Source organism: Hemiscyllium ocellatum, chromosome 30, assembly GCF_020745735.1.
Source record: "Hemiscyllium ocellatum isolate sHemOce1 chromosome 30, sHemOce1.pat.X.cur, whole genome shotgun sequence".
Classification (NCBI taxonomy): domain Eukaryota; kingdom Metazoa; phylum Chordata; class Chondrichthyes; order Orectolobiformes; family Hemiscylliidae; genus Hemiscyllium; species Hemiscyllium ocellatum.
The window spans coordinates 17,175,273-17,200,011 of NC_083430.1; the positions used below are offsets into that span (position 1 = coordinate 17,175,273).

A 24,739-nucleotide genomic window follows, 5' to 3' on the forward strand; every position below is an offset into this window, starting at 1 on the left:
AAAGAGACATGAGGAAAAAATGCTATACATAGCAAATAGCTAAGATCTGAAATGCACTACCCGAGATTGTGGCAGAGGCAGATTCAATCAAAGCATTCAAAAATGAATTGGATTGTCGTCAGAAAATAAAGCATGTGCAGTTACAGAAAAAACATGGGGTTTGTGTATTAGTAAAAATATCTAACAGTAAAATTGCAAAAGGAATTGCATTTTAAGTGGCGCTTTTCATGACTTCTGAACATTTTAAAACTCATTTCAGCCGAAGAAACACGAACGTGTTATAATGACGTTATACTTTAATAACGTCGAGATTTTCAGTTTTTAAATATTTGCGATCAGTTAAGTGTTGGGCACAAAAAAAAGATTACCTTCTAAATGCAGTTATACAGGATCCAAATTTACATGAAGTAAATTTCTACAAGAATAAACTAATGTGTTTTTGTTGGTGCTGACAGTGGGAGAAGTGGCCAGGGCCCATCACTGTCCTGGACAACTGGCACAGCTCCCGTTTCTCCCTTTCGGGTCCGGCTCCCATTACTGTCCGTTCCGGTTCGCAATTTGTTCCCGTCCCCCCGGACACTTTATGCTGAGACACCTGGACGTTAAGCTGCGCCGTTTCCAAGTTTTGTTCCCATAGAAACAGCACGCGCTTTGGAGTCAGCGCCTGGGAAAGAGCATAGAAATAAAAGTGGGATAGAGAGAGGGATGGAGAAAGGAGTACAGACAGCGGGATAGAGAGAAGGAGAGATATAGAGAGAGAGAAGTAGAGACTGAGGGATAGAAAGGACAGAGAAAGTAATATAGAAGGGGGGATAGAGAGAGAGGAATAGAGGGAGCGATTGAAATATAGAGGAGAGAGTGGGATAGAGAGAGAAGGGGAGTGGGGTAGGAACTGAGGGATAGAGAGGTAGAAGGGAGAGGGGTTGAGAAAGGAATGCAGAGAGGGGGATAGAGAGAAGGAGAGAGAGAGTGGGATAGAGAGAGGAGAGTGGGATAGAGAGAGAAGGAGAGAGAGTGGGATAGAGAGAGAAGGAGAGAGAGTGGGATAGAGAGAAGGAGAGAGAGTGGGATAGAGAGAGAGTGGGATAGAGAGAGAAGGAGAGAGAGTGGGATAGAGAGAGGAGGAGAGAGTGGGATAGAGAGAGGAGGAGAGAGAGTGGGATAGAGACTGAGGGATAGAGAGATAGAAAGGACAGGGGTAGAGAAAGTAATATAGAAGGGGGGATAGAGAGAGAGGAATACAGGGGGCAGTTGAAATAGAGAGGAGAGAGTGGGATAGAGAGAGAAGAGTGGGATAGGGACTGAGGGATAGAGAGGTAGAAGGGAGAGGGGTTGAGAAAGGAATATAGAGAGGGGATAGAGAGAGAGAGGAATAGAGGGGACGATAGAAATAGAGAGGAGAGATAGAGAGTGGGTGGAGACAGACATAGAGAGATAAAAGGGAGAGAGGGATAGAGAGCTTGAGAAGGATTGAGATAGAGAAAGGTATATTGGATAGAGAGAGAAAAAGAGGATATAGAGAAAAGGAAATAGATTGAAGGAAGAGAAGGACAGAGAGAGAGTTAGAAAGGGGTGGTAGAGAGATAGTGTGGGATAAAGAGACTGGGATAAAGAGAAGGATACTGTGATAGATTGGAGTAATCCAGGAAGGAGAGAAAGGTAGAGAGAGGAATAGAGAGATAGAAGAGAGAGAGAGAGTAGCAGAGAGCGGTAGAGAGTGTGGGATAGAGACTGGAATAAACTGGGATAAAGAGAAGGATACGTGATAGAGAGACGGGAGTAATCTGGGAGCTACAGGGAGAAAGAGACTGGGATAGGGAGAGAGACCAAGTTGAACTGGGATAGGTAGGGAGATTAAGATAAACCAGGAGAGCTGCAGAAGATGATTCCTCCAATAGACTCACTTTTGAAATATGACCATCCACTACTTGTCAGCAGAAATGTAGAGAAAAAATCTGCAAAGGTGAGGAGGACTCTGCAGTTTTAACTTGAAATCCACCTTCATTGCTTTGCTTCAATACAGCTTTCCTCCTTTACTTCCCACCAAATGCTCATCAACTTGGCTGTTGTTGCTTAAAACTGTTATAAATCTTCAATCTCTTCATCTTCTCAAACTACTATCTCATTCCTAATATCATTTTCATCGAAGATTCTGAAGTGCTGTCACCTCTGACCAGACTTCTCTGTATTTGAACTTTTAGGTCCTATTTCTGTTCTCCCAGGGCACTGAGACTTTCCTAGCTAAACCCACCAAGTAATGACCTGTATGCCTGTGATTATAGAGCTATACCTTTTAAACTTCTCTAATCTTTGACTTCTTTCACATTTCGTCTGTGCAACTACCTTCATTATTTCTTACCTTTACCATTGTATTCAGTATGAATGGGTAATGTTCATGTGCCTGTATAGAATATCATTCCATTATTGCCTCTCTCATATTCCTCATTAAGGTTTTCTGTAAAAGTATGAAATTAGATATTGGATTGGTGAAGATAGCCAATATTACCTCTGCACCATTTTGTTCCATAATTGTCACAGTACTGACCAACTGTTGGTCTGACATCAACAAGTAGATGACTTAGAACCATCTGCTGCTTGCGAGTGGTCAAACCAAATACATTCTGTTTAGATGTTGATTTATTGCATTATCCTTGATGGACAGTACATTGACTGATGTTGACTGCAATGTGCAACAAGGCTGTGGTATAGAAAATGAAAGCCACCATTACTTCAGATCCACAAGCAGTGGTGTGTAGTTTGGCAATATTCTTACTGCACAGGTACCATCAATCAAGACTACCTGCTGCTGCAGCACAGTCTTCTTATAAACGAACCCACTGATATGTTGAGGTACAACATCCCATTTCCAGAAAACAACTACGGTCATAGCTACCCCTTTGTCCATGATTCCTTTGCCAACTTCTTTCACCTGTCTTTGCTGACTTATCTGATGTTGCTGTTGCTGTGATACCCTCAGCCGATCTTTTCTGAGCCTCTACAATCAAAGAGTCAATGATTGCAGCTGCAGCCAGAAGTCAACAATCCAACTGCTCTAGTCTCTCAAATTACGCTAAAATGGCTTAAAAATCTGAAAAAGTCTTTACTGAGACTTATTGCAGTAGAAATGGGGACTCTAATAAACAGTATTGTTTGAACCAACTTTTGTTTTTTGGGGGGAGGTACAAGGAAGTCCCAGAAACCATTTTTCTTAAACCTTTATGAATACATTTTGATCAGCCCAAATCCAGTCGATAGTCAGCCGATATTTGGCGTTGCGGGTATGATGGCATCTTGTGTGAATTTCTGCCAGAGGCCATACAACAGTGAAATTTGCAAGTTCAAACTGAGTTTGCACATGCAAGTTGTAAAGGACTTTCAGGCCTAGCTCCTCTAAAACTTCAGCCTGAATACAAATTGCAATCATGTGCTCATTTCTTGGGAAGGGATTTGAATCCACACACTTCAACTCACAGGCAAGAGAATCAATAACTAAGCTAAATTATCATAGCACACAAATTTTCATTGCCTGGATTTTTTTTTATTGTACAGATTGTTTTTGTTAGTTTAATAGAGTCATAGAGATGTACAGCATGGAAACAGACCCTTCGGTCCAACCCATCCATGCCAACCAGATATCCTAACCCAATCTAGTTCCACCTGCCAGCACCCGGCCCAGGTCCCTCCAAACCCTTCCTATTCATATACCCATCCAAATGCCTCTTAAATGTTGCAACTGTACCAGCTTCCACCACATCCTCTGACAGCTCATTCGATATACGTACCACCCTCTGCATGAAATAATTGCCCCTTAGGTCTCTTTTATATCTTTCCCCTCTCACCCTTAACCTATGCCCTCTAGTTCTGGACTCCCCAACCCCACGGAAAAGACTTTGCCCATTTACCCTATCAATGTCCCTCGTAATTTTGTAAACCTCTACATGGTCACCCCTCATCTTCCGACGCTCCAGGGAAAACAGCCCCAGCCTGTTCAGTCTCTCCCCATAGCTCAAATCCTCCAACCCTGGCAACATCCTTGTAAATCTTTTCTGAACCCTTTCAAGTATCACAACATTTTTCTGATAGGAAGGAGACCAGAATTGCACGCACTATTCCAACAGTGGCCTAACAAATGTCCTGTACAGCCACAACATGACCTCCCAACTCGTGTACTCAATACTCTGACCAATAAAGGAAAGCATACCAAAAGCCTTCTTCACTATCCTATCTACCTGCGACTCCATTTTCAAGGAGCAATGAACCTGCACTCCAAGGTCTCTTTGTTCAGCAACACTCCCTAGGACCTTACCATTAAGTGTATAGGTCCTGCTAAGAATTGCTTTCCCAAAATGCAGCACCTCACATTTTTCTGAATTAAACTCCATCTACCACTTCTTAGCCCATTGGCCCATCTCGTTAAGATCCTGTTGTAATCTGAGGTAACCCTCTTCGCTGTCCACTACACCTCCAATTTTGGTGTCATCTGCAAACGTACTAACTGTACCTCTTATGCTCGCATCCAAATAATTTATGTAAATGACAAAAAGTTGAGGACCCAGCACTGATCCTTGTGGCACTCCACTGGTCACAGGCCTCCAGTCTGAAAAACAATCCTCCACCACCACCCTCTGTCTTCTACCTTTGAGCCAGTTCTGCATCCAAATGGTTAGTTCTCCCTGTATTCCATGAGATCTAACCTTGCTAATCAGTCTCCCATGGGGAACCTTGTCAAACGCCTTACTGAAGTCCATATAGATCACATCTACTGCTCTGCCCTCATCAATCCTCTTTGTTACTTCCTCAAAAAACTCAATCAAGTTTCTGAGACATGATTTCCTACGCACAAAGCCATGTTGACTATCCCGAATCCGTCCTTGCCTTTCCAAATACATGTACATCCTGTGTCTCAGAATTCCCTCCAACAACTTGCCTACCACCGAGGTCAGGCTCACTGGTCTATAATTCCCTGGCTTGTCCTTACCGCCCTTCTTAAACAGTGGCACCATGTTTGCCAACCTCCAGTCTTCCGGCACCTCACCTGTGACTATCAATGATACAAATATCTCAGCAAGAGGCCCAGCAATCACTTCGTTAGCTTCCCACAGAGTTCTCGGGTTCACCTGATCAGGTCCTGTGGATTTAACCACCTTTATCCATTTCAAGACATCTAGCACTTCCTCCTCTGTAATCTGGACATTTTGCAAGATGTCACCATCTATTTCCCTACTTCAGCGTTGCCCACAGTTATTAACTCACACTATTGTGTTAGTTGAAATATGGGATAGAAAGTGGTGGAAGTGATAGAAATGTGCTGTAAAATGTCACTAAGTAAATAAATAATTCATTGTATTCTGGGCTTCTTGGTTAACTGTTTCACAGTGAAATGCCCACTTTGAACAGGAGAGGGTTAATTTGTGTTTTATCCATTACAGGCCCGTCCTTTCAAAGTGAGTGCCCAGCAGCCTACATCGACTTCACCGGTTCCAAGTCCTCCAAAAGCCAAACCAGTTGCAGTAGATGTCACCAAGCAGACAGAGGAGATTTTAAATGCAATTTTGCCACCCAGGTAAACCAGCAGATTTGTCTTTCAAGAGGCACTTAGGAAATTTGAAGATTCCGGTCCACAAAAAAGTAACACTTCATTTTACAACTAAGATGCTGAATGGCTTTGACAACATGGATGTGAACAGGATGTACATTTCCCAGCATTGCAACCTACTATAATCAGAGTAAAAAATGAGGTCTGCAGATGCTGGAGATCACAGCTGCAAATGTGTTGCTGGTCAAAGCACAGCAGGTTAGGCAGCATCTCAGGAATAGAGAATTCGACGTTTCGAGCATAAGCCCTTCATCAGGAATTATTCCTGATGAAGGGCTTATGCTCGAAACGTCGAATTCTCTATTCCTGAGATGCTGCCTAACCTGCTGTGCTTTGACCAGCAACACATTTGCAGCTACTATAATCAGAAGCAACTCAAAAATTCAAATTAAAATATCGTCTTTCAAGTCTAATGTAGGCAAATATGGCAACCAGTTTGTGCACGTATTTTCTCTACATAGAGAAAATAAGATGAACAATAAGTAAATGTGTATTTGATGATCTTGGTTTGCTTCCTCATCTATTTTGTCTTCTCTGTAGTAATCGACATGTTTGCCCATACGATCATCTTCCACCTGTCTTCTGCTTTCCAGCTGGATGGCACTGTTTTTCCTTTCCTGATTCCATTATATTCATCCAGCAGTGGCCAGGAAATCCACAATGGTTTCTTCAATCACCTCCACACAGTTAACTCAGAATTCTCCTTGGCTCCCACTTACATCTTACATCTACACATTTCCTGCAGTGACATCATCCAAATGCATAGCATTATGCTCCTTCTGTACACTAGAATACCCCACACCAGTGCAGCAGCCTCTGTCAGGACCTCTCCACTGTCTCTGGTGTGCAGTTTTTGCTGAGCTGTAACATTTTCCAATTCAACATTAGTAAGAATGGGGGGTAAATTTAAAAAAAAACTTAAAGAAAAGGAACATTGCAGTGATAATAATTTATTTCACTTGTAGAGGTTCTGTTATCTCAGTTGGCTGTACAGCTGTATTGCTGTGCAGAGCCCCGCCAACACCATGAATTCAATTCCTGCATTGTTTGAGGTTACAAATGTCTCAAACTCTCAGGTTAAACTACCGCTAGCCATCTGTCTCTGAAAGAGCAGCACTATGATCCTCAGGGAAAATGGTGACTCTACCTTGATTTTATTCACTGGACAATTTCATGTAAAGTCATTCAATATTTTGATTTAAGTAACTGGTGTACCACTATGCACTAAGTTCATAAATTTCCAAAAGCTTCATTTGAATACATCATTATGAAGAACACACATACAAACTCCAAAATGAACATACAAATCAGGAGTAGAAATAAACCATTGAGCCTGCTGTTCCAGCCAATAAGAGTATGGTTGATCTTTGGTATTCCGACTTCTATGTTCTCATTTTCCCCAAATAATCTTTGATTCCCTTGCTTAACAAGAACTTATCTTAGGAGTATTCAATAACCCTCATCTCCACTGCTTTCTGAGGCAGAGTTCTGAAGTTGCAAAACCCTGAGAGAGGAAGAAAAGCCCCTTCATCTCCTAGAAGGAGGACCACTAGTTTTTAAACAGTGCCCCATTGTTCTCAATTTATTTTTACATTCCTATTTAGCTTCCTTCACAAATTAAACTTGACACATTACACAATATTAATTCCAATACAATGTGGTCTCTAGTTGGTTCAAAACCTGCTGCTCAAAGAAACTATCTTGTCAGCATTCTGTGAATTCCTCATACAGGCTCCAACTGCTGATCAAATGGATAAATTTTTCCAATTTATACATTAAGTTATATATAGTAATGACCATCACTTTATCATAAGCACCCAAAATTTCTTCTTGAATACTTTGTTGCATATTATGGTTACAGTTACCTGTACACCACTCCCTCTAATAGTGGCTTTACCCCACTGTTCCTCATTTATAGAACCAGGATGGGCAATTAATTCACCAAGGAGCCACATGAGAAACCTGAGTTGTGTTGGAGGGCCGAACCAACAATAAGTTGAACACAATTTTGCTCAGTATTAATTTTCTCCCATTGTAAAAAGTACTAAATTATATAGTTTTGCACTGAAATTATAATCAAAAGAATAAGGACATTCTGTTACAATAAAAATATGAAATTGTGGAGTAGGTCAAATATAGAAGAAATAAACAGTAAAAACAATAATTTCAGTATTTCATTTTATTTTTAACATGTTAATCTCACAAACCAATCATGAAAAGTTGTTTCATTATTGTTCAGTATTAAAAACAACAAACAACTCTATACAAAAAGCAATAAGTGCTTTTGATGTTTTTCAGTTCATTTTACTTGTTTAGTGAGAAAAAGCCAATTTGTTTTGAGCTTGAACAAGTACACTGAGATCTGGTTGAATGTCTGAGGTGGATATGCGAAGGACAGCTGAGAGGTGATCATCAGTGATAGAGGATCTGTATTTGGATTTGTTGAACTTCATCACTGAGAATGTCTGTTCGCATATATAGGTAGATCCAAAAAGGACTAGAATCTTATGAGCATACTCCTCATGGGTGGAAAGTTCTCCTCTTTGAGGGAAGAGTAAAAATCAAGCAGTGAGACTGACCTAAAGTACTCTGCCAGAAGTGTGTCTGACTGCAGGTCAATGAGTTCATGCTGAACATCATAAGGTGCATTCCCCATATTGCATGTAAATGGGGGAAAAATCACGTGCATTTCATTCTCAACCGTTTTAAAGTCTTGAAATTGCCTTGAAAAGTCACCATGCAGTGCTTCTAACATAGATGAGTACCTGTGGAGGTGATCAGCTGAAGATGTGGCTTCCTTCAGTGTTGGCAAGTGGGTGAGAATGTTGTCCTCCATTTGGCTTGAGAGAAGCTGCAACTTTCTAATAAGTTTTACATTTCATGCACAAAGAGGCCCTTACACTGCAGTTTCACATTTAGTTCATTCATAAGTGCAGTCACATCAACAGCAAAACCAAGGTCTGAAATCCAGTCTGCATCTGAAAGCTGTGGAACACCATTCCCTTTCTTCACACAGAAATCTTGAATCTCTTCTCTCAGGTCCCATGCACTTTTCAGCATTTTGTCCAGGCTGAGCCACCTGACAGCTGTGTGGTAGCCCATGTCACGATGTTCAGTATCATTTTCCTCCAAAAGTGCAACAAGCTGCCTGTGATTCAAAGGTCTTGCCCTAATGAAGTTAACTATTTTAGTTATAACATCAACCACATGGTTAATTTTTAACACTGTCTTACACAACACTTCCTGATGTATAATACAATGCAAAAACACCAATTTCTGTTCAGAGTCAATTTCTCTTACTTTATCCTGCATTCTCTTTAAGAGTCCAACATTTTTTCCCATTGGATTTGGACAACCATCCGTTGTCACACCCGCCAGCTTGTCCCATTTTAGTCCCAGCGTGTCCAAACATGCATTTACCTCCGTGAACAAATCATTACCAGTTGTGGTTCCTTTCATAGACTGCATGGCTGCCAGCTCCGCCATGATTTTAAAGTCCGTAGTTATCCCACGTATGAAGATGAGTAGCTAGGCTGTGTCATGTACGTCGCAGCTCTCATCCAAAGTCAAGGAAAAAAAGTCAATGTTGACCGCTCTGTCCTGCAGCTGAAGCTCCAGATTTCTCACGATATCCCCAATCCTTTTCGTTACAGTGCGTCGGGAGAGGGGCACATTCTCAAATGCCTCCTTTTTCTCCGGGCATATTAATTCTGCAGAGTCCAACAAGCACTCCTTAATAAACTCTCCATCAGAAAACTGATTTACTGTTTCTGGTGATTTTGAAGGATATGACATAACTTGTCTTGGTGTGAGCTGACATTTTGAGGGCTAGCCAGCAAGCATCGCTTTTAGCTGTTCACGCATGCACATACACGTGCATATATGTCCATAAAATAAAAAAAAAGCATCCTTTTCAAAACAAAAGCAACACAGTTGTATTGCTTGTATGGTGTTAATACTTTTTCATTTATGTTCTAATTTAAGATTGACCTCATGCGGGCCAGACAGGAACCGTAAAATGCCCAGGTCTGACATAGAACATAGAAAAGTACAGTACAGAACAGGCTCTTTGGCCCATGATGTTGTTCTGAGGTTTAATCCTAATATAAAATATAGTAACTTAACCCATGCACTGCTCAACTCACTGCCATTCACGTGCATGTCTAGCAGTCATTTAAATGTCCCCAATGACTCTGCTTCCACCGCCACAGCTGGCAACGGATTCCATGCATTCACAACTCTCTGCGTAAAGAACCTACCTCTGACGTCTCCTTTATACCTTCCTCCAAATATCTTCAAACTATGACTCCTCGTACCAGTCAATCCTGCCCTGGGGAAAAGTCTCTGACTATTGACACTATCTATTCCACTCATTATTTTTGCACACCTTGATCAGGTCTCCTCTCTTCCTCCTTCTCTCCAGACAGAAAAGTCCGAGCTTATTCAACCTTTCTTCATAAGGCAAGCCCTCCAGTCCAGGCAGCATCCTGGTAAACCTTCTTTGCATCCTCTCCAAAGCCTCTGTATCTTTACTATAGTAGGGCGATCAGAACTGGACACAATATTCCAAGTGTGGTCTCACCAGGGACTTGTAGAGCTGCAGCAAAACCTCCTGGCTCTTAAACTCAATACCCCTGCTAATGAAAGCCAAAACACCATTTGCCTTCTTAACAACCCTAACCACTTGGGTGGCAACAAGTGCATCTATGCACTTGTACACCCAGATCCCTCTGTTCCTCCACACTGCCAAGAATCCTGTCTTTAATCCTATATTCAGCATTCGAGTTTGACCTTCCAAAATGCATCACTTCGCATTTATCCAGGTTGAACTCCATCTGCCATTTCTCAGCCCAGCTCTGCATCTGTCAATATCGCCTGTCTATACCTAATAAAATTAAACATTTAGATCTCCTAAACCAAGGTCATCTCATCTCTAACATTTGCACAAATGCCATTCCTGATTAATAGTGCTACCCCCTCCACCTTTGCTTAGCATTCTGTTTTTCTTCAGTGTCATGTTCCCTCAGTATTAAGGATCCATTCCTTGTCATCCTTAAGCCTTGTGTCTATAATGCTGTACAATCATACTTATTCACTTCAGTGTCGGTTGTCATCAAACATTTACTTTGTTATGAATGTTCCACATGTTCAGGTACAGAGCTTTTATTTTGTCTCTTTGTTATTTTTTAACAACTAACCTTGATTGTTAATTTTTTCCTAGTTTTGTTTTTATTAGCCCCTTCCTGTATTTCCTGACCCCCATTTATCAGAATACTGTTGTCCTTTTTTGCACTCTGTAATATGCCACATCCTCCCACATTTGATTCCTTGCCCCTCATTATTTAGTTTCAGATTATCTCTACTTCCTTAGTTATACAGTTCTGGGAGCTCAAACTCCTGCCTGTTAACTCTCTCTTCATAGATACTGCCTGCCTGATTGAGTGTTTCTAGTATGGTCTTTTTTTAATTTCAAACTAAGATTAGTCTGAATCCCAGGTTTTGTACAGTTGATGTTGATCCAGTAAGATGAATGTTATCCATTGAATTTGAGTTTCAACTCAGTCCCCAGTGACTATGAAGCAAAAGTCATCTGTTACTGGATTGGCAGGCTCACGCAACATAACACAAAGATGGCTGACTGACAGAACGAGTACTCTTCTACAATGGAATTGGGAAATAGAATTGTTAGGAAGTAGGAAGAAAGCTTTTTTGTGCATCTGTTCAGTGCTCTACCAGCTTGGCATCGTTGTGTACAATCCTGGCAGGCTTTGACGATATTCCAAATAAAAGATTGACACAAGACTTAAATAGTACAAAATCTTTAAGTATATACTATTGATAGAAAAAGAAACACAAAACAGACGGAGAGCAATTTCCAAAAAGACAGATAATTTCACAATTCCAGTTCATTTGTAGCTCTCAGTGGCTTACATTTTGTTGCAGAGAATGGACAGAGAATTCTCAGCTGTGGATTCAGCAGGTATCCAGTACTCCCTGCACTCGGATTGATGTTGTCCATCTGCAGGAACAACTGGATCTCAAGCTGCAGCAGAGGCAAGCTCGGGAGACTGGAATTTGCCCTGTCCGTAGGGAGCTGTACTCACAATGCTTTGGTAAGTCTCTTCAGGACTGGTTTCTCATTTGTCAATATGGATAATCTATTAGAAGCACAAACGTTAATAACAAATCTTCAGAGAAATTTAATGATCTGGCTTTTATTGCAAAACCCCTAATCAGAATCCCTTTGTGAATCTCAAAGAACAAAATTTAACACAGTTACAATATGGTTTAATGCATTGGTGCAGAAGCAAAATATCTACACATTTAAAATTCTGTGATGAATCTTATGTTTTATTGACTAAGTGCAAGTTACACTTGGTTCCTGCTTGTTCACACCTGTGCTGATTTATGCTCATTACTCAACTACTTTAATGCTAAACCCCTTAAGTGTTGACTTTACAAACCCAGTATCGATAAGCCAGCTTTGTTTAGTGAGGTTTAATAAAGCAAATGTTAGTAACCCCCTCATTTCTTTCTTCCAATTTCACTTGGAAAGACACTTATTTGTTTCTGTACTTTCTGTGTTCACTGGCAATCTTCCTGTGTGCCATGCTTGGGTCTGACAGTAATCAAGCTCTTCAACTTTGGAGCATCACATCCAAACTCAAGCATGTTCCTTGAATGGAAAAGCACTCAACTGAACAGTCAAATGATCTTAAATGCATTAGAAGGCACACATTCAGTAAGCACTTAAATTATATGCTGTGTTCTTTACTCATGTACTTGATTTAAAAACTGTAAACTACATTTAAAAAAGTCACACAGCATTCTGTTGTTGTGGCATGTGTGCTGTGAAAGACACAGGACATTTTCTGAGTTTTGCATTTTTCATTGGATTCTATAGATGAACTGATCAGGCAAGTGACCATAAACTGTGCTGAGCGAGGATTACTGTTGCTGCGAGTTCGCGATGAGATCCGAATGACCATTTCTGCCTATCAGACACTATACGAAAGCAGTGTGGCTTTTGGGATGAGGAAAGCTTTACAAGCAGAAGAGGGCAAAACTGACATGGAAAAGAAGGTAAGCATTTGGATTGATTTAAAAATCTTCATTCATGCCCATGTGAGTAGATTGGTAATTTTCAAACAGCTAATAGGACACAGAAACTCCATGACCACCCTAATCCTCAGTGATGGTGGAATCCATCATTTGATTGCAAAAGACCCAAGTTTGAAGCACTTGCAACCACCTTCAGCGAGCAGAAACCTCCTCCTGAGGATTCCACCATCACAGATTCCAGTCTTCAGTCAATGTGATTCTTCCCATATGTTAGAAAATGGATGACTGCATTGGATGCCAGAAAGACTGTGGACCCTATCCTCTACCCTGGCTGTAATGGCAAGCTGTTCCAGCATAACTGACATCGATTCAACAATGTTAAAAAATGCTCAGGTATATCTATCCACCAAAAGCAGGACAATCCATTCTGGCCAATTACTGCCCATGAGTCCACTCTTAATCAGCAGTAAAGTGATAGGAGGTGTTATGTGAAATTTATTACCTGTCTTCTGATGTTTAGTTTGAGTTCTCCCAGGAACACTTGGCTTCAGATTCCATTATATCCTCTGCCCTCATATGGACTAAACAGCTGAACTCCAGAGGAGATGTGACAGGAACTGACCTTGAGGTCAAGGCTGCATTTGGTAGACTGTGGCACCAAGAAGACCTCACAAAATTAAAGTCAGTGGAATCAGGGGAGAAAGTCTCCACTGGCTGCTGTCATACCTACTGTAAAGAAAGCTGATTGTGGTTATTAGAGCCAACTTATTTTACACTTAAGTATCTCAGGTTACTGTCTATGTCTAAACATTTTCAACTGGATCATCAATGACTTTCCTTCTGTCTGAAATCAATAGTGTAGCTCTTCACTGATGATGGCACAGCATTCATTACTCCTCAGATTATGATGCAGAATAGGGCTTAGAAGCAAGACCTGGGCAACATTAGGCATTAGACTGATTTCACAAGAAATATTTGTGCTAGGTAATGATCATCTTCAGAAAGAAAGTTAAATGATCTCTCCAACTTTCAATAACATTACCATTGCTGAATCTGCCACTGGCAACATCCTGGGGTTCACTGAAACTTAACTGGATCTGCCACAAAAATACTGTGGCTCTAAGAGCAGGTCAGAGGCTAGAAATTCTGCAGCATGAGCCTCCTGACCTAACAGCCTGGCTATCATCTACAAAGCATAAGTCAGGAATGTGATGAAACACTTTCCACTTGCCTGTATGAGTACAGCTCTGAAAATATACAAAAAGCTGACACAATACAGGAAATGTCTGCTTAATTATCACAATGTTCATCACATCAAACGTTTACTCTATTTTTTTACCAAAGATATGTTGCTACAACTCACTAGGTTTCTTTAATGTCACCTTCCAAACCCATGACCTGGACTACAAGGGCTGCAGGAGCTTAGGAACACCACCGTGTGCAAGCTTATCTCCAAAAGCAGGCACCATCCTATACCGGAAATATGTAGCCATTCTTCAGAATTAGAATTAGGGTTATTGTCATGTGTCCCCAAGGACAGGGATACAGTAGTGCAGTTACAAGTTTACAATGTCGCCATTCACAGTGCCATCTTAGGGACAAAGTAACTAAATACACAATCTTAGGTAAAAAATGCAGGTTTGTAGCTCCTTGAAAGTGGAGTCACAGGTAGATAGGATAGTGAAGAAGGCGTTTGGTATGCTTTCCTTTATTGGTCAGAGTATTGAGTACAGGAGTTGGGAGGTCATGTTGCGGCTGTACAGGACATTGGTTAGGCCACTGTTGGAATATTGCATGCAATTCTGGTCTCCTTCCTATCGGAAAGATGTTGTGAAACTTGAAAGGGTTCAGAAAAGATTTACAAGGATGTTGCCAGGGTTGGAGGATCTGAGCTACAGGGAGAGGCTGAACAGGCTGGGGCTGTTTTCCCTGGAGCGTTGGAGGTGAGGGGTGACCTTATAGAGGTTTACAAAATTATGAGGGGCATGGATAGGATAAATAGACAAAGTCTTTTCCCTGGGGTGGGGGAGTCCAGAACTAGAGATTTAGTGTGAGAGGGGCAAGATATTAAAGAGACCTACGGGCAACTTTTTCACACAGAGGGTGGTACATCTACGGAATGAGCTGCCAGAGGAAGTGGTGGAGGCTGGTACAATTGCAACATTTAAGAAGCTTTTGGATGGGTATATGAATAGGAAGGCTTTGGAGGGATATGGGCCAGGGGCTGGCAGGTGGGACTAGATTGGGTTGGAATATCTGGTTGGCATGGATGGGTTGGACCGAAGGGTTTCCATGCTGTACTTTTGTATGACTCTATAAGTTTAAACGTTAACATTTCATCTCTTGTCAATATAATGTGGTAAATAAGAAATAATGTTAAAAATTACAAATTACAGTCCTTCTTCAGTCATGGCCTACAGTCGCTCTACGTTGAGTTCTCCCAAAGAGGGCCCGATCTCACCCCACACCAGACTCAATGTCTCTCTGCAGACTGGGCCCGATCCCGTCCTGTCCCCGGCCCAGTCTCTCCCTATCCCGGGCCCGGTCTCTTCCTGTCTTGGGCTTGATCTCTCCTCGAGTTCAGCTCCATCCCTGCGTCTCCATATTACTGTCTTACCACCAGCCGCCACTTGTGTTCACCAGCCGCCACGCCACAGGCTGCCAGAGTCTTGCTGTGGTTTTGCTCAGGGCTCCCAGTTGCTTCTGTGATGGCATAGACCACCAGCGTTCTGCCTCATAGCTGACTGTCAAAGTCTCTGTGCTCCCAGCCACTGCTGTCACCGCCACCATGACTAGACTCCCTCCAGCAGGTAAATAGAGAAAAAAAAAATAAAGTGAGAAAAGAAGCTGTATAAGCAGTTAAAGCAGACAAGCTCTGGATCAGGAGCCCTATTCAGCTACCATCTTGGCTCCTCCTAATTCAGTAACACTCGGTCAAAATCCTGGACATCGGCTTACCATCAGTAATATAGGTCCAATCCAGCCTGTCACACCACTATCTTCTCAATAATAATTAGGGATAACCAATAAACACAAGCCTTTCTTTCTCATGAAAGAAAACAAAATGGAATTTGACTTCATTTTCCATTCCATGTTATATTAAAATTTGTGAGCACATTTCCCCTGGTTAGATCATTGATTTGGAAGCAGAAAAGAAAGAACTGGAGAGACAACTGAATGAGCAGAAAGCGAAGTGTGAAGCCATAGAGAAAAGGGAGAATGAAAGACGTCAGGTGGAGGAGAAGAAGCATGCAGAAGAAATACAGTTTCTCAAACGGACTAACCAGCAGCTTAAGGTAAACAAAACAAATTAAGCTATAGTTGGTATTTTCTAATTCAAACTGATTAGACAAAGTATCAATATATTTTACTTTATCCTTTGCAACTTTGGTATCATCTGTTGGTGAGGATTATTAAATGTAATAATATAAAATTAGCCCCTTTGGTAAATCCTCATTTTGAGGTACAATGAAACAAACAAATTTTCTCGGTTTAGTTAAATGTTAACATGAAACATGAGGGTTTGCATTTTCTCAGTTTTGGGGTCACCTTGTTCAATATTTTCTGAATCTTCAATGCACTCAAAAACAAATCGTGAGCAAGTGACTGAGGAAGTAGGGATCACTGCCATTTTATAAGCTCACTAACAGCTGATTCAGCAACTGTGTAATGAACTAAAATGAATATGTATGAGGAAAGAGTTGAAAAATGTGGTGCTGGAAAAACACAGCAGACCAGGCAGCATCCGAGGAGCAGGAGAATCGACGTTTCAGGCATAAGCCCTTCTTCAGGAATGCGCTCCCCTCATTCCTGAAGAAGGGCCTATGCCCGAAACGTCGATTCTCCTGCTCCTCGGATGCTGCCTGGCCTGCTGTGTTTTTTCAGCACATTTTTCAACTCTGGTATCCCAGCATCTGCAGTCCTCACTTTCTCCCTTGTATGAGGAAATCAAAGTTGTTATTGTTCTCAAATGGAATAACGTTGCAAAGTTCCTCACTTGGTCTACACCAAACATTGCTTGATAATCTCATATCATCCATCTGTTTATATGTGTGAATATTCTTCACTGTGACATTTGGTTTCCAAGTTCATTGCCTTTTAATTTTACTCAAATATACTGGCCTCAGTTTTCTATTTTGTGTACCCACATAAGAAGTAAATTTCTTAATTCTAAATTTTTAGCCAAAAAGTACAAGTTGACTTTGAAGTCCACCCTGTCCCATCATCTTGCAATCTCAGAAATGCCAGCTTGGAGTATGCAGCACATGACAATGAAATGGTAGTCTTGCTGGTATGCATTGATGTGTGCAGACATGAATAGCTAGACTGCCAATTTCAATGTTATGCTTGTCTATGATTCTGTCAATAAGTGGGTTTGTACCAGGGCAGGTTTGATCTAAGCAACACTTGGGTGTTAATACAAATAAATTGTTTTATTTTGTCATGGGATGTTGATATTGCTGGCTGGTCCAGCATTTTTTTGCCCAAGTATAGTTACCTTCAATCTGCCTTCTTGAACTGTCATACTCCATTTGTAATCAAAATTTTTGGCTAAAAGGTGGGGGTTGACTAAGGCACGATAAGTGAAAAAATAATGTTCTTTTAGCCCAAAGATCAAGGTCATGAATTTACGAGATCAATCATTACTTGAGTATATGAAGTGGTCACTTTAAACGACTTGGTTGGGGGGTGGTGGGTAATCAGGAGAAGTTGTTCAGATTTCCAAAGTCAAGGGGACAACTATGAGAAGGACCAAGTCAATGCAGGGCTGAGAGTGTTGTACTTAAATATATAAAGTATATGAAACATGCTAACTGAGCTTGTAGCACAGATTGAAATTGTCGGTGCGATGGTCTGGGCATTACAGAGCCGTGATTGCAAGGAGACCATGATTCAGAACTAAATATCCAGGGACATGCAACCTGTCAAAAGGACAGGCAGATAGGCAAAGTAGTGGGTTGCCTTGTTAGTGAGAAATGAAATTAAATTGATAGCAAGACCAATATAGGATCAGAAGGTGTAGAATCTGTGTTTGGTGGAGTTGAAGAACCGCAAAGGATAAAAAGGCCCTAATGGGAGTTATGTACAGGCTTCCTAGCAGTAGTCAGGATACAGCGCAGAAAATACATCAGGAAATAGAAAAGGCATGTAAGAAGGACATAACTACAATTGTCATGGGAAATTTCAATATGCAAGTGGACTGGGAAAATGAGGTGAGTTGTAGATTCTAAGAAAAGGAATTCATGGGATGTGTACATGATGATTTTCTGGAGCAGCTTGTGGTGGAGCTCACCACGAACAGGCAATTCTGGATTTAGAGATGTGCAATGAGGGAGACTTGCTTCGGTAGTTTAAAATGAAGGAACCCATCTGGGGCAGTGACTGCAATAAGTAGAATTCACCCGATAGTTTGAGGGCGTGAAGCTTGAGTCAGATGGGACGGTATTACAACTGAGTAAAGGTAACTGCAAAGATTTTAGATTAGATTAGATTAGACTTACAGTGTGGAAACAGGCCCTTCGGCCCAACAAGTCCACACCGACCCGCCGAAGCGAAACCCACCCATACCCCTACATTACCCCTTACCTAACACTACGGGCAATTTAGCATGGCCAATTCACCTAACCTGCACATCTTTGGACTGTGGGAGGAAACCGGAGCACCCGGAGGAAACCCATGCAGACACGGGGAGAACGTGCAAACTCCACACAGTCAGTCGCCTGAGTCGGGAATTGAACCCGGGTCTTCAGGCGCTGTGAGGCAGCAGTGCTAACCACTGTGCCACCGTGCCGCCCATAAAGATGTTGCGGAGGAGCTGACCAGAGTTGATTGGAAGGGGATCCTAGCAGGGAATATGGTGGAGCAACAATACAGGGGTTTCTGAGAGGTAATTTGGGAGGCACAGCAGAAATTCATCCCAAGGAAAGAGAAATAGACTAAAGGGAGGACAAGACAATCACGGCTGACAAGGGAAGTTTGGGATAGCATAAAAACAAAAGAAAACGTATTCAATGTGAAAATTAATGGGAAGCCTTTAAAAACCTATAGAGTACAACTGACAAAACAAGGGAGGAAGAAGATGAAATATGGCCTTGGAATAATAGAGAAGATTGCAAAAGTTTTTTTTTAGATATATAAAAGCTAAGAGAAAGGCAAGAATGGACACTAGACCACTGGAAAATGGAGCTGGAGAGTTAGTAATTGGGAACAAAAAAAAAGGTGGTGGAACTGAATAGGTACTTTGCATCAGTCGTCATGGTAGATGACATTGGTAGCATACCAGAAGTTTGAGAGTCATTGGGAGAGGTGAGTCTATTGGCCATGCTAAGGAGAAGGTGCTGGGGAAACTGAAAGATAAATGACTGGACTGAATGGACTACACCCAGGATTCTGAAGGAGATAGCTGAGCAGATTGTGGAAGCATTGGTGGTAATCTTTCAGGAATCACTGGAGTCAAGGAGGTTCACAGAGGACTGGAAAATGACTAATTTAACACCCTTGTTCAAGAAGGCAGGAAAGCAGAAGTCAGGGAACTAACTATAGGCTGGTTAGCCTGATCTTGGTTGTTGGTAAGATTTTAGAGCCTATGATAAAGGATGCGATTGTGGAGTACTGGGAAGTGCATGGCAAAATAGAGCCGAGTTAGCATGGCTACATCAAGGGGATGTCATGCCTGACAAATTTGTTAGAATTCATTGGGGAGGTAACAAACAAGTTAGACAAAGGAGAGCCAGTGCATATGAGCTATTTAAATTTCCAGAAGGCCTTTGACAAGGTGTGGCACAGGAGGCTGTTAAATAAGATAAGAGCCCTTGGTGTTAGGGTAAGGTACTAGTGCAGATAGAGGATTGGCTGACTGGCAGAAAATGAGGATAAAGAGGTATTTTTCAGGATGGCTGCTGATGTCTTCTGGAGTTCCGCAGGGGGTAGGACCACAACTACTCACATACTGACAATGTGGACAAAGGTACTGAGGGTATTGTTGCTAAGTTTACAGTTTACGTTAAGATAGGGACAGGTGCCATTGAGGTAAGGAGGTTGCAGAAGGACTTGAACAGGCTAGGAGAGTGGGCAAAGAAGTGACAGACAGAAAACAATATAGCTGTGCAAGGCTGTACACTTTGGTAGGAAGAATAGAGGCATAGACTGTTATCTAAATGGGGAAAGACTTTGGAAATCTGAAGCACAACGGGACTTCAGAGTCTTAGTTCAGGATTTTCTTAAGGTTAAAATGGAGGTTCAGTTGGCAGTTGGGAAGGCAAATGCAACAATAACATTCGTCTCAATAGGGCTAGAACTAAGATGTACTGCTAGATTACTGAGGACTTGTGATCCAAAACATGCCTCCAGCTAAGCTGTTCCAGTGCAATTACAACATCTGGCAATGTAGATACATCCTGTCCTCAAAGCAAGACAAAAGCAATCCAATCAATTACCACTCACATAAAGCAAATAACTGTAGATGCTGAAGATTTGAAACAAAACCAGAAATTATTGACAAAACTCAGCAGCATCTATGGGATGTAAGCAGAGCTGATCTTTTGAGTCCAGTGACTCTTCATCAGTGCCACTTAATTTATTTAGACTGAAGCATCAGAAAATGTGATGTTCAACAGCAGTGTTATCTAGCAATTCTTAGCAAGAATTGCTGAATAATCGAACAACTTAGCAGCAATAATTGCTCACCAGTGCTTAGTTGGATTCCACCAGGGCCACTTGGGTCCAGATATCATTAAAAATATAGATAATAAAGCTGAACACGAGAATGGAGTTAAGAGTGATTCCCTTGACATTGAATGTGACATCAGGTGACCGTAGTAAAACTGGAGTCAATGGCAATCAGAAATAAAAGTCTTCACTCATCCTAGCAAAACAAAGACTGTTGTGATTTTGGAAGGTATCTCATCCCCAAAATATTATTGCAGGAGATTCTTAGAGTAGTGTCTTAGGCTCAATCTTCAGGGCCTTCATCAATGACCACCCCTCTTATCATAATGTCAGAAGTGGATATGCTTGCTTATGCTTACTTCAACACTATTTGCGACTCTTTAAGTACTGAAGCAGACTGTGAGTGCATGCAGCAATAACCGGACATTTCTGATGACGAGCTTATGCCTGAAACATCGATTCTCCTGCTCCTCAGATGCTGCCTAACCTACTGTGCTTCCTCTTGACACAACATTCTGACTTGGACTGATAAGTAACAAATAACATTTGCATTATTAGTGTCACACCAGGACCATCTCCAACAAGAGTATCTAACCACATCTCCTTAACTTTTAATTAAATTACTGCTGCTGAATCCACAACTATTAAACATCCTGAGCATTGACCATTGACTAGAAACTTAACTGAACCCACATCACTGATACCATGGCTTCAAAAGCAGGTCAGATGCTGGAAATTCTCCAGCAAGTCATTACTGTCCTGACTCCCTGAAGTGGTGGTTAACTTTGATGCAAGAAATAGTTTCAGAGCATTGATGTTCACTCTCTCCCATTGTCTTGCAACCTCCAATGTGAATTATCTACAAGGCACAAGTCAGAATGTGTTAGAATACTCTCCACTTGCCAGGGTGAAAGCAACTCCAACAACATACAGGAAGTTTGACATCATCTAAGTCAAAGTAGCGCATCAAGATTGCTTTGACAGCACCTTCGAAGCATGTTCATCTCAAAGAATAAGAGTAGGAGACAAAGGGTGACACCGCTATCTGCAAGTGCCCCTCCAAGTCACACACAATTATAACTAATAACTACATCACTGTTCCTTCTCGGTCACTGGGTCAAAACCAAGAACTCCCTTCCTAAAAGCAAAGTGAATGTACATAGACCTCCAAACTTGCAGTGATTCAAGAGGCTGCTCACTAACACCTTCTCCAGGACATTTTGGAATGTTATAAAGGGTTGATCTTGCCAGCTATGCTTCATTTTTTAAAAAAAGCAACTGTTCAATTTAAATGGTTTCACAGTTTGTAATAATCTGAATCTAATTTGGACACGTACACACTTGTGTATGTTTGTGCAGATGTATAGATAAAAATTATAGTTTATTGTATGCCTTGTTACTTATGCACTTAGTTTATGCTTGTTACTTAAATAATTATCGTCCAGTTATAGTGGATTTTGTCACTTTTAAAAGGAATATTACTCACAAAATGAATTTCTTTTCTTAACCTAGGCACAACTAGAAGGCATCATATCGCCAAGGAAATGAAACTATGCACTTGCTCTCCAATATTGACTTTTAAGTATACTATGCTCTCATACTATTACTGTAATTTAAACTGTTTACAAGTTATTATATAGGCAAAGGTTTCTGTCTATTGAATATAATCTCAATGCTGTAAAGACTAGTAATAGTTTGTGAGAAGATTTGTAGCTCGGGTACTCATTGTTATGGTTCTGTTCGCCGAGCTGGGAATTTGTGTTGCAAACATTTCGTCCCCTGTCTAGGTGACATCCTCAGTGCTTGGGAGCCTCCTGTGAAGTGCTTCTGTGATGTTTCCTCTGGCGTTTATAGTGATTTGTATCTGCCGCTTCCGGTTGTCAATTCCAGAACTGACAACCGGAAGCGGCAGATACAAATCACTATAAATGCCAGAGGAAACATCACAGAAGCGCTTCACAGGAGGCTCCCAAGCACTGAGCATGTCACCTAGACAGGGGACGAAACGTCTGCAACACAAAATCCCAGCTCGGCGAACAGAACCACAACAGACTAGTAATAGAAATGGAGCAAAGATTCTATGGATGAATAAATACAGTGCAAGTACAATGTATAATTTATTTAGCAAATGACACTGTTATATAATCCCTGTTAATCCTCTCTGCAAAGAGGTCCATGGAATGATGTATTTTCTGGCCTGACAATGTTGTATGTTTACACTATATACACCATGGTAGGGCAATAAACACTCAGTTTGCACCTATTCCAGTGCCGCAAAGAAGTGTTCCAGTAATAATTCCAGAGCTAGTTTCAATGAAAACTCTTCCATTTAAAAAGTATTTCTCTTTTAAAATTAGGATAATTAGACTATTTTGGTCCCGTCCAATCGTAGGTCTCAATAAATCTTTCAACTCAACAGGGAGAGGGAAACCTCGGTATAATCAGTTGATACCTTTTTTAAAACAAATTCTAAAATGGCATCAAAAAGGACAATTTTTTTTTGTAAAAAACGAACTCTTCTTCAAAGTAGCAGTTAACGTATTTGTTCCTGGAAAGTACTGCTTGAAGTGGCATTTCTCCCTTCAACATGAAGGTATCAGATATGATCTGTGAATTTGCAGATTCCATGCAGCTTTTATAAGTGACCATACAATAGCAGTGTATAAAAAAAGTTAACCAAGAAAAACTGAAAGAAGCACAAACCTTAAGTACTGATCAAATTACAACTACTTTGAAGGATATAAAAATAAATGATTATCCATCCACTATTAGTTCTTTTGACATTGAGGTACGATTCCATACTTTCTTTCCTTTAAATACATTCACTTAATAAATGTTGGATTTATGTATTTTTATTACTGTGTCAAATTCTGAATTAACATTGTGGTAGTAATTGTGCTGTAAATCTTAAGATTTAAAACAATACTATTCTTTTAAATGCAAAGTTTAAGTCACCTTAGTTCAGAGCAAATAGTGTACAGCAACTTTTCAAAATTATTAAAAAATATATGTTTATGCCATTCGATTGGCAGCTTGTGAATTTATGCATAAATTAGAGTCATAGAGATGTACAACACAAAAGCAGACCCTTCGGTCCAACTTGTCCATGCCGACCAGATATCTCAACTTAATCTAGTTCCATTTGCCAGCACCAGGCCCATATCCCTCTAAACCCTTCCTATTCATATACTCATCCAGATCCCTTTTAAATGTTGTAATTGTACCAGCCTCCACCACTTCCTCTGGCAGCTGATTCCAAACATGCACTACCCTCTGCATGAAAAAGTTGCCCCTTAGGTCCCTTTTATCTCTTTCCCCTCTCACCCTAAACTATGGCTTCCAGTTCTGGACTCCACCCCCTGAGGGAAAGACTTTGTCTATTTATCCTATCCATGCCCCTCATAATTTTATAAACCTCTATAAGGTGACCCTTAGCTTTTGACGCTCCAGGGAAAACAGCCCCAACCTGTTCAGCTTCTCCCGATAGCTCAAATCCTCCAACCCTGGTAACATCCTTGTAAATCTTTTCTCAACCCTTTCATGATTCGCAACATCATTGCAATAGGAAGGAGACCAGAATTGCACGCAATATTTCAGAAGTGGCCTAACCAATGTCCTGTACAGCTGCAGCATGACCTCCCAAATCCAATTCTCAATACTCTGACAAATAAAAGCATAGCAAATGCCTTCTTCATTATCCTATCTACCCACAATTCTACTTTCAAAGAGCTATGAATCTGCACTCTAAGGTCTCTGTTCAGTAAAACTTCTGAGGACGTTACTATTAAGTGTATAAGTCTCACTAAGATTTGCTTTCCCAAAATGGAGCACCTCCCATATATCTAAATTAAACTCCATCTGCCACTCTTCAGCCCATTGGCCCATCTGATCAAGATCCCGTTGTAATCGAAGGTAACCTTCTTCGCTGACCACGACACCTGCAATTTTGGTGTCATCTGCAAACATACTAACTATACCTCCTATGTTCATATCCAAATCATTCATATAAATGACGAATAGTAGTGGATCCAGCACCGATCCTTGTGGCACTCCAAAATAACGCATAGCAGTCATCATTCACAGTTTCCTGCTGTGCTATGTTTTGCAAAGTTTAGCACACATACCATTCTGCACACACTTGTTTGTAGAGTATCTTCAAAGAACCCAATCATTTCATGACTGCTCAAGTTAATTTGGTCTCTGGTTATGCCTTTCCACTGTACCCTGATGAGTCATTAGCCACATAGATATTGGGTATCATTTATCTCCAAGGAACAATCTGTTGTTACTATTTGGAGGTGCAAACATCTGTGGGAAACATGGCTAGCAAATAAGGCATTATGCCAGTTTCCACATTATTCCTGGGATGATACATCCAAGAACTTTCCAGTGGAAACCTTTTAATCAATTTCC

General features: G+C 41.0%; 1 protein-coding gene across 1 annotated transcript; it reads left to right on the forward strand.

Moving 5' to 3' along the window:
* The first annotated feature begins 1,854 nt into the window (after positions 1 to 1,854).
* On the forward strand, positions 1,855 to 21,915 carry dnali1 (dynein, axonemal, light intermediate chain 1). Its single transcript, XM_060847494.1, has 6 exons — positions 1,855 to 1,963; positions 5,430 to 5,563; positions 11,540 to 11,709; positions 12,501 to 12,679; positions 15,790 to 15,954; positions 21,839 to 21,915. The coding sequence occupies exons 1-6, from the start codon at positions 1,883 to 1,885 to the stop codon at positions 21,872 to 21,874; spliced, it is 765 nt and encodes a 254-aa protein (XP_060703477.1). The 5' UTR covers positions 1,855 to 1,882; the 3' UTR covers positions 21,875 to 21,915.
* Positions 21,916 to 24,739: the final 2,824 nt, after the last annotated feature.

What these genes read in the sequence shown, in the direction of transcription:
- dnali1 (XM_060847494.1), top strand. Translation starts at nt 1,883, where the DNA reads ATGATTCCTCCAATAGACTCACTTTTGAAATATGACCATCCACTACTT. An exon ending in AATGCAATTTTGCCACCCAG is followed by an intron (nt 5,564 to 11,539) that starts GTAAACCAGCAG and finishes ATTTTGTTGCAG; the next exon opens with AGAATGGACAGAGAATTCTC. An exon ending in GCTGTACTCACAATGCTTTG is followed by an intron (nt 11,710 to 12,500) that starts GTAAGTCTCTTC and finishes TGGATTCTATAG; the next exon opens with ATGAACTGATCAGGCAAGTG.